Source organism: Columba livia, chromosome 1, assembly GCF_036013475.1.
Source record: "Columba livia isolate bColLiv1 breed racing homer chromosome 1, bColLiv1.pat.W.v2, whole genome shotgun sequence".
Lineage (NCBI taxonomy): Eukaryota > Metazoa > Chordata > Aves > Columbiformes > Columbidae > Columba > Columba livia.
In genome coordinates, this window is record NC_088602.1 from 2,808,445 (window position 1) to 2,823,859 (window position 15,415).

Consider the following 15,415-nt stretch of genomic DNA (forward strand, 5'->3'; position numbering starts at 1 on the left):
GTGCACAGCCCTGCACCCGCCGTGCACACCCCTGTACCCCCCACATCTCCCCCGTACACACTGTGCACCTCCTGCATTCCTCCCCTGCACCCGCCGTGCACAGCCCTGCACTCCCCGTGCATTCCCCTGCACCCCGCTGCCAACCCCCCCCCGCTCCTTGCACACCCCTACAGCCCCTGTGCACCCCCCGTGCACACTCCCACGCCCCCCCTGTGCACCCCCGTGCACACACACGCTCCGCCCGCACCGCGCCCCCCAGCGGCCGCCGACACCCGCGGGGCGGGCGCGGAGAGGCCTCGCCCCGCCCCTCTATGGCGGCCGCTCTGGGCGGCAGGAGCGCGAGGCCGCGGGCGGGGCGGGCGGTTGGCGCGCGCGTCCCCTCAGCGGGGCGCTCCCGAGCCGCGCTCCGCGCTCCGCTCTCACATCTCCTCCTTTTGCTTTTGCTTTTGATTTTTTTCAATTTTCGAACTCGCTCCCCCCTCCGCTCTCTCCCCGCCTTCCCTCCGCCGCCTCCTTTCCCCTCCCCGCTTCCCCAGGGCCGGGACTCGGGACGCCGCTCGGTGCCCGCCCGCCGCTGCCCGTGAGGAAGAGGCGGCCTCACCCCCCCCCCCCCCTCCCCTCCTCCACCCCCCGCTCCTCCCGCCGACCGCGACTCGCCCCGACCCGGGAGGGAGCCGCTCGCTGCCCGCTCCTCCTCCTCCTGCAGCGGGGGCCGCATCCTGCTGCCGGGGGGGAGGGAATTGATGTGGAGACCCAGCGCAGCACCATGCAGCCCCCGCCGAGAAAGGTGAGGGAGTCGAGGGGGCTTGTGTGGAGATGGGGGGGGGGGGGGGCGGCTGAGTGGGGCTGGTGGAGGGGGGGGGTGACTGGTGTGGGGTGGGTTTAGGGGTGTGGGGAGGGATGAGGGGGTTTGGGGACGCGGGGGGGGTGGTCTGGGAGAGGGTGAGTTGGAGGGAAGGGGGTGAGGGGGGAATTGAGGGTGAGGGGCAGCCCAGCAAGGTGGGGAAGCGGGGGATGTCTTGGGGGGGGTGTTGGAAATTGGGCATGGTGGGGGAGATGGGCTGTGGAAGCAGGAGGTGCGGGGGAGCGGTGGGTGTTGGGCCCCCATGCCCAGTGGAGGTTGTTGAGATGAAGGATAGGGTGGTCAGGGACTGCAGAGGAGGGCTTGGACAGTCGGTACCATTGCGGGGTGCTACCAGCTGGATTATGGGGGGGTTTCGGCGACTATAGTTGATACCAACAGCCGTGGGTTGGTTGTGTTGGAGGAGAAGGTCACGTCTGGGGTTGATATGGGGTATCCCCGCGTGGATCAGCAGCCAAAAATGTGCAACATCTGTGTGATGGGAACAAGCTGCCAATGCGGCGGGGAGGCTTTTTTGTGTCCATGGGAATATGGGGTGCTTTGCATTGGGGTGGAAGGAGGAACGTAGATTTGGGAAAAAAAGGCTGTTCCAAGCGTGGCTTGTCTGTGTAGACAGGTTGTTATCTGGCAGGCTGGAGCTGTGGTGAGGTCTTGAGCTATATCTAAGTGTTAATACATGGAGAGATATATTGATTAGTTGTTTTGAGGGTTGTGTGTGGGGAGAAAGGGGGAACCAGGGATGGTGAAGCGGGGCTCAGGATGGATAAGCCGTGTCTTTATGGGCACCGTGGAAAGGGGTTTTGTGGTTTTGCGATTTTTGCACTGCTGCCCGATGGGGCTGGTTGGGGCAGTAATCGTTGATGATCTGATCGTTGTAGCTCACCATAGATGTTGGAGATTTCATGTGCCATGTTGAGGTTTCTCGGTCAGCAGAAGAGATTGCAGGGGGCTTGTGGGGTGGAGAACTGTATAATAGTGACTGGGAGGGGAGGAAGGTTGGAGAGGGAGTGTAAACAGAAATCTCTTGTCATCCCCCGGACTCCCCAGTAGCTCTGGCAGGCAGCTGCACCCAACATCTCTCCTTGGCTCATTCCTGCCCCTCGACCTCTTGTTTTGTGGCTGGGCTCTGCTTTTGTTAATTCTTATTTCTATTTTAGTTTGCGCTTGGCGGCTTATTTATATTACGTGCATGTCGTTCTTTTCCTATATTATTTCATGTGAGATTATTTCCATTACATAGGTCGTGTGTGTGGGTTTATTTATTTTGAGTAGGGTTTTTTCATATACAGATAAAAATGCTGAAAGTTCGTGTTGAAAATAGATACTTTTTCTTCTTGACCTTAGGGGCATACATGTGATTTTTTTTGTATAGTGAAAAAACTCATCTTTATATAATGTGATTAAGGGGTGCTTGTTGCTGGAGGTTTGTTTTCAGAGTTAAAATCGACGAGGCTTTTGCTCTCTGGTGAGATTTAGGTTTTATTCTGCGTGGCTAGTGAAGAAGAGGGAGATCTGTGTTTTCTTCCTCTCTGAATTTTTCATTTCTCTTCCCTCATTACAGTGACTGTTTGGCATTTCTGTCCTCATGAATGCATAATGTCTTCAGATATGCCAGTGATCGTTTTTTAGGCCGACACACAGATTCCCTGTGATCACTAGAGGGCTTAAATGCCAAGACCTGTTGGTTTATAAAAACAAGAACAAAACAACCCCAAGGTTACCTTCTAAAATCGAATCATTCCATATACCTATGCCAGTGGGGATACCTGCCTCTTATCAAGGAGGTTCCCAAAGTGTTGACATTTTAGCTTCGTGATCACAAGGTTCAAAGGAAAATACACGAACACTAAAAAATGTAAGGCAAACATCCTAAAGCCTTTTATAGAGGGCTCTTTTGACCTGATGCATAATCAAAAAACAACTTGATGGTTAAGCTATCCTTAGGCAAAACTCTTCTATTGCACACAAACTACCCTCCTAGCTTTCGGAAGAAAATTTCACTTTCGTTAATGGTTGGGTGTAAGTGTGAGATTCTTGCCATGTGCTGGGGTGCCAGCACTTACTAAACCAGCTTTTCCGAATGTTGCGTTAGGGTTAAACCACCCTCCTAACTCTGTGTTTGAATTTGCTACTGAAACGTGCCATTTCACAATAGGTGAAGGACATGAATTGTATGTTTTTTTCTTGTTGAAGTTTGACTTAAACTCTACAGAAAATATATGTGGTCTGTGGTTTCTTTTTTTGTAGGTGAAAGTTACACAAGAGCTAAAAAACATTCAGGTTGAGCAGATGACAAAACTTCAGGCCAAGCATCAGGCAGAATGTGAGCTACTTGAAGATATCAGGTAAGGTTACAGAAAATGCTACCAAAATTCCTTTAAGATCCAGCTTTTGGAAGAACATTTGAGTTACAAAACTTCAGGAACTGACGATGGAATTTCCTCTTTGGATTTCCTGCTTTTAGGCTGTTAAAGTTTTGACACAGCTGGAAATTATAACTGGAGCTAACACAATGCAAACCATTTTTTCTTCTCTTTAGTGGGGGAAATGTTGAAAAAACAAAGTCACAAACAACACACAAAAAGTGTTGGTCTCTTCAGCAATATTTCTCTATATAATAGACTAAGACTTTGATTTACCAATTGTAAAGGGCTGCTAAAAGTATTAAAATACTTCAAACCACTGATGATTTATGTCTCTCTGGAGGTAGGTTTGACCAGCACTTTTAAATAGACTTTTTAACAGAAACTTTTAAGCAGATATTTGCATTTATAATTTAAAACTCTGCACAGGCAAACCTACCTGACATCAGTTGCAGGGGGGGGTATTATTCCTTTTACCTAATGTGTTTGATTCTCTTGAAATTAAAAGTTTGCTTTTAATAAAATAACGGTGGTAGTGGGTACCTGGCATTATATGGAGGATTAATTGTTCCGTTTGGAGAGGATCAATTTCAAGGATGGTTCATTCTGTGAAATGTTGAGCAGTGAGTTCTGCTCTTTTGGCAGTGTATAGTCCATCCATTAATTATTTAAATGAGATTTCTCGCTGTATATTTGTCTATAAAATGCAAATGTGTTGACTTGGACAGATGACGTACTGTTTTCTCACGGTGTCCTGCCTTCATAAATCAGAATGTCGAGGTTTGAGCCTTCTCTGTTTTTCTTCTGTGGGTGTTGAAACAGGTTTTTTTTGTATGGGAAAGATCACAGCTTTCATTTCCTTAGATTAAAATGAGTGGCTGTGCAGTGTTTAACTAGCAAATGCTGAGTAATAAGTAACAGACTGATCCAAGGAATTTTTCCCCCTAGATAGAAGCATATTTTTAGAACATCTTGGCCAGGTACTGCTGCTCTCATCCAGGTTTTATGAGCGTTTCCTATTTTTCAGGAGCTTGTAATTACTTCAGTCTGTGTTCTGCTGAGATGTCATAAGCATTATTAGCCTGTGGACACAAAACCAGGAAAAGAAGTGAAAAAGCTAGCCTAGAATATTTTTCTTTAACGTAATCAAATTCCTACGGTTAATTTAATTTGTCAATTTTAATGTTATGGCTTAAAAAGCTGGGTTAATATATTTAATTCACTAACGGTCCCTAAATGTACAGAGTTGCTGTTCAGCATTCTGGTTGCGAGCAATCTGTATTGGCAGAATCGCCGTGTGGATTTACAGATTAAACACTCTTTAAACATGGCATGATGTGATGGGATATGACAGCTCCGTCATGTCGACGATTTGTTCAGATATCAGCTCACAGAATAAGAGAGAATGAGAGGATTTTCACTTAAAAACATTGGCTGAAAAGGGAAAAGAAAAAGAAGATCTTTGTTTTTGGCGCAGAGGCCTTTTAATTGCACGTGATGGAGGAGCTGGGCTTTGAGGACTCGGTGGCGGTGACGCTGTGCCGGTCGGCGTGTGACACTCGGGCGAGAAGTTGGGTGTCACCCTCGTCATCCCGTTCCTCCTGTATTTATGACCGTATTCAGGATATTCAGCCACCGTGATGCCAGAGTGTTCCAGAAAGCTATTGCTCGTTGGAACCACACACAGCATCTTTTTGTCTCTGGAAGGAAGAATAATTTTTATAGAAAGCACCCTGCTGTTAGCTGAAAGTATTAAATTTGAACTGAGCGCTGTTTGTTTATCAAGATTTGAGCGAGTTTGCGTCGCTTTGGAGCATTGTTGGAGCATTCAGGCTCAACTTTGTGCTCTTTATGCTGCTTTGATTTCTACAAACTTAACTGCTGCAGTGGCAATAAGAAACTCTGAATACATGATTTGCAAGCTAGTGATTAAGAATGCATATTTAAAAATGTTAAATTACTACACATAATTACTGTATTTGTTAGCACATAAATGCAAGCATTCGAATCACATACACAATACTTCTGAACCGTAGTGTTTGTATAGGATTTAAAACTCTTTAATTACATTTTTTTTTATATAATTTCAGCTCAGTTTGGTATACAACTAAAAAAAAAAGTGGTACAAGGAAAAGATCAGACAATTCTCTTAGGAGTTCTAATAGAATACATCCATTGTCTAGTATTTTAGCAGATGATTTTTGGCAGCCTACCAGATCCTAAGCATACTTGCCATTCCGACAGCTTTGATATCTTTATGCAGAACTGAGCGCTGCTTTAAATGTTTGTAGTTTGAAGGCTTAAACAATGTCATTTGGAGAAGACAAAGACTGAACTTCTCTTTCTTCCAAACAAGATTCTTCTTGGTCAGGGCTGAGACGTATAGGAGAAAGCTACATTTTCTCCAGCCTCTCTGGATATACTTCATCTCCTCGAGGGCTGTACATAAACAAAACAACCATGTTTATTTAAATCTAAAATTTTTCTTCTTTTTAAATGATAATACAGTGGTTTGTATGCAAGGATGTAGATTCAAGTTCTGGAGGCTGGGAAGAAAACTCAACATGTTTTGCTTGGGACTTGACAAAACTATGTGCTGGTAGTTGAGTGAAAAAGTTTCCTGGGAGCTGGCTGACTTTTGACACAACACTAAATTCTAATATCCATTAAAAAAAATCAAATATCCACTGCAAGCTTGCAAGCTTACAAACTACCTTCCCTTCCCTTCCCTTCCCTTCCCTTCCCTTCCCTTCCCTTCCCTTCCCTTCCCTTCCCTTCCCTTCCCTTCCCTTCCCTTCCCTTCCCTTCCCTTCCCTTCCCTTCCCTTCCCTTCCCTTCCCTTCCCTTCCCTTCCCTTCCCTTCCCTTCCCTTCCCTTCCCTTCCCTTCCCTTCCCTTCCCTTCCCTTCCCTTCCCTTCCCTTCCCTTCCCTTCCCTTCCCTTCCCTTCCCTTCCCTTCCCTTCCCTTCCCTTCCCTTCCCTTCCCTTCCCTTCCCTTCCCTTCCCTTCCCTTCCCTTCCCTTCCCTTCCCTTCCCTTCCCTTCCCTTCCCTTCCCTTCCCTTCCCTTCCCTTCCCTTCCCTTCCCTTCCCTTCCCTTCCCTCTTCTTTTCTTCTTCTCTCCTCCTTTCGCCCCTTCCCCAGAAGCTTAGTAGCTGAAGTATCTTTTCATGACTTTGACAAGACTATAATAAAAAATGTGTTTTGAAATGTGTTAGCAAATAGGTTTAAAAATACGTGTCTGTGTTTATAATATCTATTTGGCTCTTTGTGTTATATTTCTTCATACTCGGTGACTGGGGAATTTGTGGAACAAGTGATTCAGGATGCTTTCAGGATCCTTGGCTGCGTTTTAGGCATGACATATGTTTATCTTCTATAGATCACATGCTGGCATTACTATAAAAAGATTGTCTTTCTGCAACTGTGATGTAGACAGAGGTTTTTTCCCCCTGAAAAGTCAATTTTGCTTGTTCCTGTGAACCAGAAATCCTTCAAAGTCACTCTATGGCTACAAGTTCTTCTACACTCCATCCACACCTGACTGCTTTTGGGTGGCGTGTTAATGTTTTACTTTTTCCCAGCGGCCAGCTGGGTTATGAATGGCTGAATTTATCAGAGGTGTTGGCAATTTTTAGAGATTTTATATTGGTTTTAAAGATTGCCTTATGTGTGTGGTGGTAGTAATTAAGTCCGGTGGAGTGGTCTGAAATTACCCTTAGTTTGCTGCGACATAGGCTTTCCTTTTGCTGTGTACAGGTCTGCAAAATTGTAAAGAACTCTGTATGATGCACATTGAATTTGGTATTTCTTTAATGTATTTATATGCTAGAGATTTTATAAACTCATTAGGTGATAGTTGCTTTACCTTGAGTGTTATCTCCAGGCCTGCTTTGCAAAGGAACTTTATATGCCTGTACAGTTTTTGCTAATGTATTCTGAATTTTTAATTTTTGTTTTAACCTTCTTTGCTTTCATGTTTTGCCAGAGAGAATGAGCTGGTGGTTTTATGGCTGTTTTAATCTGTTTTAAAGTCTGGGTTGCTGCTGAAGGGCTCCTACCATCTCCCCATAGGAGCACAAGGATGGCTGAGCTGTGAGGATTAGGGAACTCACCTACCCCAAATCAAACCTTCCTTGACTTTTCTCCCCAAAAGGGATAATTTCAGGATAAATCCATTCCCTTTATTTAAATTTTTGCTAATTTTCTACTTTCTGAACCTGTCGATCTTATGCCACTTCATGATTTTTAAGTCTGCTTACAGTGTGTTGAAAATATAATAGATTCAAAGATTGCATGATTTCTGGCTGAAATGGAACAGCAATAGTCCTTTCATTTTTCAGGTCCTGAATTCAGTTTTGCATCAGTTTCAACTAAATTCATAGTGGAGAAGGCATTGCCAGAAATCTTTGTGTGCTCCTGATACGGATGCAGAGATCTGTACAGATCCCTCATTCTATTTCTTTCCCTCGTCTGTCCTTGTGGTTTCTCCCTCTGTACTTTTTCTTATTTAAAATACCTTCTGATTGTTCAGTCTAGCATATAATGCAGTGTAATGTATCTTATAAATTCATTCTACTTTCTTTTTGTAAAGCTACATTCTTCTCTCACTCTATTTCTGTGTCATTTGCCTTTCTCCTGTCGCTTCTGTGTGGTATTTTCCATCTTCCATCGTCTCATCCAAAGCTCCACCCTCTCAAGATATTTCCCTCCTTCCAGTTTGTCAACTTATTTCTTGATTTTTCCTCCCCGATATTTCACCTCTCCCCTAGTCCTTTCTTCATCCAGTTCTCAGCTTGTGGATTCTAATTAGTTCTTGAGCATCACCTCTATTTCCGAGATGCTGTTGTATGTAATGTCCAGCGGTACCGCTTACGCCTGCTGGGTTTGTGAAGCCTCTGTGTTTATTTGCTAAGTGGGGAGATTTTCTGGTGGGTTTTCTTTAGCAATCTGAGCCCTTTCTGGTCTCGGATGCTGTTGCCTCGTCACTTCGTTCTGCTCCGCTGAGATGTAGCAGGTTCCATGTGGAGTATGTGGGTGAGGGAAGAGGGAACTTACTGGGGATTTGTGTTTATGTCCCTAGTATGAGGACAGAGTAATTAAACATCTCTAACTAGGTGTCTAATTCCTGTTATAACAAGCCTGAGTAAACATTACAGATATTTAAAAAAAAAAAAGTAAAATATGAATGAATATGATGAATATGTATCTCTAGATAGGTAGTTGCTGCTTGTTTTAACATGTCATTTTATGTATTGAATTATGCTCCGCTTCATAAACCTGCTTGTAACCTTTTGCTCTGAATATACTTTGTACTCTCCAGTGGAATTCGACTACTCTTGTGTAATCTCGCTGATGATGTTGGTGGGTTCGTGATAAGGTTTACAGCAACTTTGGCTGTGAGTCAAGCTACTGAAGTCAAAACTAAACTGCAGTTCCAATTTTAACTGCAGCAAATCTAATATAGCAACTACAACGCAGATTGCTTAACAGAGACTGTGTTAGGGAAGAGTCTTGTCACAGTATGGATAGTGCTGCAGAAGGATAAGTAAAACTGTAAAAGAATGTGTATTTATATGTGTATATAGCCATATATAGTAGGATGCCAGAAGAGATTCTGGAAAATGATGAGAAAGCTTTATTTTTGTGTCCTGAGGCACAGTGGTAGTGAGGAGTTTACCTTTTTTTCCCATTTTTTTTCCAATCTCCAGCTGCAGGGAATGCACTTTGTTTGGATATTCCTGAACCCCGTGTTGGGCTCCAGAGCATTTTTGCCTCTGACTAACGGGTATCTGATAAGGCTTTTAAAATTTGATTTAATTCCTGTTTAGAACTTCCTCTCTGCAGTCACTGGGAGGTTTCTATAAGATCATCTTTTTTCCTTTATCCTCTCAGTAACTTGTCCTTCATCGCTACCTTTCCTTTCTTCTCCAAGGTTATTCACTCCATTCAGCACGTGTGATGCTTGCCCCTGGTGTTCAGGGATTTATTGAAGTAGGAGCAGAGTGATTTTTTTCCGTGCTTACAGGCTCTGAAATCTGCAACCTGCCAACGTGGAAAACAGTGGAATCATTAGAAAAACTCATGAAAACCGTGTGCGCAGTATTGTTTTAGTCTGGGTTTGACTCACACTTGAAAAGGCATCTGGTAGATCTAGAGGCTTAATTTTTGTTTCTTTAAAGCTTGCAGTTTTCTTAGGCGTTAACGACATTTTCTTTCCTCATCACAGTATCACAGTATGTTTGGGATTGCAAGGGACCTCAAAAGATCATCTAGTCCAATCCCCCTGCTGGAGCAGGAACGCCCAGGTGAGGTCGCACAGGAACATGTCCAGGCGGGTTTTGAATGTCTCCAGAGAAGGAGACTCCACAACCTCCCTGGGCAGCCTGTTCCAGTGTCTGTCACCCTTACTGAGAAGAAGTTTCTTCTCAAATTTAAGTGGAACCTCCTGTGTTCCAGCTTGATCCCATTACCCCTTGTCCTATTGTTTGCCACCAAGAAGAGCCTGGCTCCATCCTCGTGGCACTCACCCTTTATATATTTATAAGCATTAATAAGGTCACCCCTCAGTCTCCTCTTCTCCAAACTAAAGAGACCCAGCTCCCTCAGCCTTTCTTCATAAGGGAGATGCTCCACTCCCTTAATCATCTTCGTTGCCCTACGCTGGACCCTCTCCAGCAGTTCCCTGTCCTTCTGGAACTGAGGGGCCCAGAACTGGACACAATATTCCAGATGGGGTCTCACCAGGGTGGAGTAGAGGGGCAGGAGAACCTCTCTCGATCTACTGACCACCCCCTTCTAATACACCCCAGGATGCCATTGGCCTTCCTGGCCACAAGGGCCCAGTGCTGGCTCATGGTCACCCTGCTGTCCCCAGGACCCCCAGGTCCCTTTCCCCTCTTGGGCTGATGTTTCTCACCACAGTATTGTCAATTCATTTGTAATCTTCTTTTTCCCCAAAACTCTATGAGTTGAGGACACGCAGCCGAATTCTTTGCTATAACACTAAATATACAGAAATTTTAGAGAAAAGTTGGTGGCGGTTCTTCTGAATAACATTTCATTTAAAGATACCACAGAATTTGTGGTCTGGGCACGTTACCTGTAATTAGGCCTTTAATGAGATGCTCGCATTCTTGACAGAATTAAAATCTGGTGATGTTTTGACTGGAACTGTTTGAGGGAAGCTTGGAATGTATTTAAAAAAAAATGTGGCTTACTGGGTGTGGAAGCCCAAGTTTTGAGTGGAAAAAGAAAAAGCTTCAGTATAAACATGGGCACAGTGTGATGATTCAGGCCTGTCTTGGCACAGGGAAATAGAGAAATGAACCACACTCCGTCATTTTTTATTTTAAATCCCCGACAGAAAAAAGTAATGGATCTCCTGTTTCAATATGTCTAAGTAGCTTTATAGTTTTTTGGTTCACTGATGGTTTATTTTTGATGGTTCTTTGGGGTCCTTTTGTTTTGTAGCGGAAGTAATAGTGTAAAAAAACCCAAACAATCCATTTCTCACATCAGAAAGAAAACATTTCTTCTCCATTTTAGCTTGAAGGTTTGCATTGAATGAGCTTTTGTTTATTGAAGCAATTCCAACACATGCTCTAAAAGTCTGATTTTTAAGGGCTTGTGTTTCCTTAGAAGCTTTTGGGAGAATTCAGGTTTGTTAGGTCAGCTGGTCAGAAACCAAGAGGATTCTGGTTCTAAGTAAAACCCCTGCATTCTTAACCAAAGGCTGCATTTTCAGTTTTGACTCCATGCTCTTTTTTAAGAATGAATCCTTTAACTTGCAGAAAGTTGTGTGATCGCTTTGTTTTCTGAATTTTGTCTGAGTATGGCCATTCCTGGAGCTAACTATCATTTTTCACCACAATGTTGCTCGGCAGAGCTCTAGAAAACCAGCAGTTGCGATGCAGTTCTGTAAAGTTGCCTTTGTTACAGATTTTTATGGTGGCAATCGCAAGGCGTAGCTGACAATTGCCCAAATGAGGTATGTATATCAGAATATACGGTACAGAATAATTTTAAAGGAACGAATAGCTCTTCCTTTGATCCGCTTGATCAAACCCAAGCCTGATTCGGTGGGGAAGACTTTCTTTTTGAGGCTCTAAGTATTTTTAATCCTAACTCTTCCTTTCGAAACCCCAGATGCGAAGGGAATAAAAGATGTTCAGGACACAGCACACATATCCTGATAAGCTGCATTGGAAAGAGGAAGAGCATTCTTATCATTCCAGACGCAATTAGTGTGGCCTGGCTTAATTTCCTCTGGTGTTTTTGCATTTGTTTCATCATGTTTGGTGGGAAAAGGTTTATTTTGCAGGTTTGGCATCCTTTGCCAATAGTGCTTTTAGCATCTTGTACAGATGGTATTTTCAGCCTTTTTAGCGTAAGCTATGCACAGACTTCTGTAAATAAGACCTGCTGTGCCTTGGGATGTTGAGGCTATTGATAGAGGCCACTCCACCCTTTGTATCCAGCTTCCCGGCTAAAGATGTTGTTTTTATTTCTCCTTCCATCCATGCCAGCCTTGTCTTTCCTCTGGAAGTTCTTGTAGACGCTCGCAGGTGAACATGGAAACGTGCATCCGCTAATGAATCTGATTTCATGTTAATCTGGTTCACAGTCCATTATTTTATCTTGTCTTGAGGGCACAGATTCAGGTCTCACCTTTGCGAGAAGGGTGTGGTGAAGAGCAGGAGACTATTACACCACCAGGACTGGCTTTGTTGAGGTGTTTTCAAGCTGGCTCAGAATAAATTCAGTGTTTGTGATGCTGAAAATACCCCCAGGCACGTTGTAAACACGGATTCTGGGCAATGCCGCCGTTTGTGCCACAGTTAATCAGAAAATAAACCTTGTCCATGGTCCCTAGTGCCAACAACATTGCAGGTCAGTGCTTCTAAAACATAATAGGAGCTGATACGACTCAAGAGAATCTGATAGTTGCTGCTGTATCTGAAGTGGTTTTAATGTTTTTACTAAAAGTTATAATGGGAACCTGTGTGTATTTGGTGTCTAGTTGAACCTGATCTAAATGGATGCTGAAGATCTTCTTAAGAAATGTATAGAATTTATGTTATAGACCTGTTCAGCCAGTCTCCTGATGGTCCATTGGGTGAATTGCTTTTTCATATTTGAGTTTTTGCATTTGGGTCAAGTCCCACGAGGAGACCTTGCAAACCTCCTGCCTTTGCAATGCCAGTGAGTGGGAATCTTGTCCTGACAAATGAAGAAAATGGTATTATCAGATCATACCTCATGTAAATACTCATCATAGAGGATGTGGAGGTAAAAAGAGAAATAGGTTGTGTTCTTTTTTTTCTTTGCAAATTATTTTATTCAGATAGTGGTTATCTTAACTGCAGAGGACTTCGTACCGTGTTACTTTACTTGCCATCCTAGATGGTTATTGAGATGAGCTTCTCCTGCTTCTCCTGGACTTTTAACCCGACTGGTATCTATTGCACATGGTGATTTGAGTTTTCTGATGAATATGCACCTGATTTTTTTCTGTTTTAATAGTCAGTGAACTTATTCAGTCTTCTTAGTCGCTTACTGCAATATGAAAGCACCCAAAAAAAGGTGTTCTGCGTTCGTATTTTTAAAAATGAGCTGTAAAAAAAGGGAAAAACTTAAACCAAAGTTATTCCAGTCAAGTGTTTGCAGTAAATGAAAATGACTCAAAGTAGCATTTAGTGGGTTTTTTTTATAGTAAGTTTTAAAACGTTAATAACATTTTTCCAAAATGCATAGTAAGAATACGTTAAGCTTTTTATTGGGTAAATGCTTGTAGGTGTTCAGTTGTGTTTATTTCTGAAATAGACACAGTATTTCCAATTAACACTTGTGGAAAGTGAGTGAAAGCGACTAAAAAAAACACCCAGTTTTTTTCCTATGTGCTATTGCATGTAGAAGCTATTCTTACCTTTTAAAAGATGTTCTTAATGTTCGGAGATGTTCCTTATTTTAAGTATCCCTTTCTTTGTGCCGGTGAGAACGCGCTCAGGTCCCATCTCCGGCAGCTCCCAGGAGGTTGTTCACACGCAGCTCCGTCCTCCTGCGCTTTCTCCAGCAAACATCCCTTTAATGAGAAAGACAAAACGCGGCGGTGTCTGATTTTACGAGGAGAGCTCAGCCACGCGGAAGCCTCGCGAAGATTTATGGTGGTAAAGCCACTAAGTATAGTTATTTCTAGCTCGTGTGCCAGATGCGAGCCAGCGTTAGTGAAGAAAGTGTTGGCGCTTGTGGCCGTGTTTAAATACACACAATACTGAGTATAAATAAGTTATATTTTTTTGGCTTTGCTGTGTTCTATATGCATATTTGGAGGGGAGAAAAAGAAAGAGAGGAGGCAAAAAACCAAACAAGCTGCATTTTTTCTTGTGGGTATGATACTCTTAAGATGCTCTCAGATCAAAAGTGCTTTTAAAGGTGCTTGAATATAAGAATAAATGAATTTGTATATTTTGTGAGACATTCTTGGCAGTATTTGGAAAGGCTGGACATTTGAGAAAATACTTTAAATTATACTTTAAACTCTGCCAGGGGAAATTGAGGCTGGAGATTAGAAAGCAATTCTTTGCAGAGAGAGTGGTCAGGCATTGGAATGGCTGCCCAGGGAGGTGCTGGACTCACCGGCCCTGGAGGTTTTTCAGCTGAGATTGGACATGGCACTTAGTGCCATGATCTAGTCAATGGACTGGAGTTGGACCAAGGGTTGGACTGGATGATCTCTGAGGTCTTTTCCAACTCAGTCGATTCGGTGATTCTGTGATTTTTCTAAGCGTCTAAAAGTGGAAGTACTTTGGTTTTAATTCAGAGTTTGAGTATGGCAGTGATGAAGGCCTGAATTATTTAAAAATGAAATAAAATTGACCCAAACATTTTTCAGACTTTCCGCAGCACAGTAAAATAGTTGTATCTCGTCGTAATAGTGAATTTCGATCTGGAAACACTACTGTGTGTTAGGCTGTTGAATTTCTGTTAATGTTTGCTCTAAAAATGAATGCCTGTCCGAAAACCAGGCAGGGACAGAGGAGAGAGACTGGAGTGACTTAGGAATTAAAAAATAGATTCAGAAAAGCAAAAATAGGTGACATTGTGGTGTCTTGAGTTCTAGGAGCTGCTTTTCCTACTGTTGGTATCTACCCAACCTGGTTTTAACCCGTCTTATCTTTAAATGTACTTTGTGTTGCCACGAGTGAAAAAGGGCGTAGATGGCAGCCGCTTTACATGTTATTTTAATGTGCTGGTTGTGATGAAGTTTTCTTTCCTGTTAACTGATTTTGTGTGATGGTTTCAAATTCTCTCCATGTGATCTAAGCTGACTAAATAAGAGGACAAGTAAATATAGCTGCCTAGTAACACCTGATTAGAAATAGGTCCTGCTTTTGCATTTCCTCTTTATCTTCTCATTTTTCCCAAGGCTGTTAGCCCACATAGTTGTGTGAGAGACGTGTTCGTAGGTTAAGCGTTTGCATTTTCTAGACAAGCTCTGCTACAGTGTTGATGTTTGTGCAGTTGGGAGAAACCAAGCCATTTCTGGGAATGGTAGTATTGCTTTTAGGATTTAGTTCCATCCAAATTACAAGGAGAAAACACTAATTAAGAGAGGACCATCATGAGGTTCAGAGAAGACCAGCTGGTCCAGCTCCATCTGTATAGCCTTCCCACCCTCCAGCAGATCAACACTCCCACCCAACTTGGTGTCATCTGCTTGACTTTGCCCTAAATTGACAAAATACAAGTCAACTGTGGTCCACAAGTTCATAGAATCATAGAACAGCCCAGGTTGGGACCTCAGAAGACCATCTTGTCCAATGTGTTGTGGCAAAGGGGGCCCAGGTGACATCCCCCAGCACCCTGTCCCATCACATCTTGAAAACCTCCAGCAATGACAATTCGACTGTGGCCCTGGGGAGGTTGTTCCAGCTATTGCTTGTTCTCCATGTAAAAAATTTCTAACTTGTATCAAGATGAAACTTCTCTCAGTGCAACTTCTACTGTTGCTCCTTGTGTTCTCCATGTGGCTCTTTGAAGCAGAGAAGTCCAAACCTCTACTGTTTCTTTTCCTCACCCCCATTGAATAGTGCTGGAGATGACAGTGTTGGATGGGACCATGTCTGGGGCAGTAGCAGTGTTGAAATAGAATATATAGCAAGGTAACATGATGTATGAGTGTGGGTTTTAA

General features: G+C 43.3%; 1 protein-coding gene across 2 annotated transcripts in view; it reads left to right on the forward strand.

Moving 5' to 3' along the window:
• Window positions 1–391: 391 nt before the first annotated feature.
• FCHSD2 (FCH and double SH3 domains 2) overlaps window positions 392–15,415 on the forward strand; it is a 170,769-nt gene continuing 155,745 nt past the window's right edge. Inside the window, exons 1-2 of one of the 2 annotated variants that reach the window (XM_065065189.1) lie at window positions 392–787; window positions 3,110–3,207. In XM_065065189.1, coding sequence (XP_064921261.1) covers window positions 767–787; window positions 3,110–3,207 — 119 coding nt within the window. In that variant the 5' untranslated portion in view covers window positions 392–766. The remainder of the gene's footprint in view (window positions 788–3,109; window positions 3,208–15,415) is intronic. The other variant, XM_065065111.1, reaches the window with a different exon arrangement.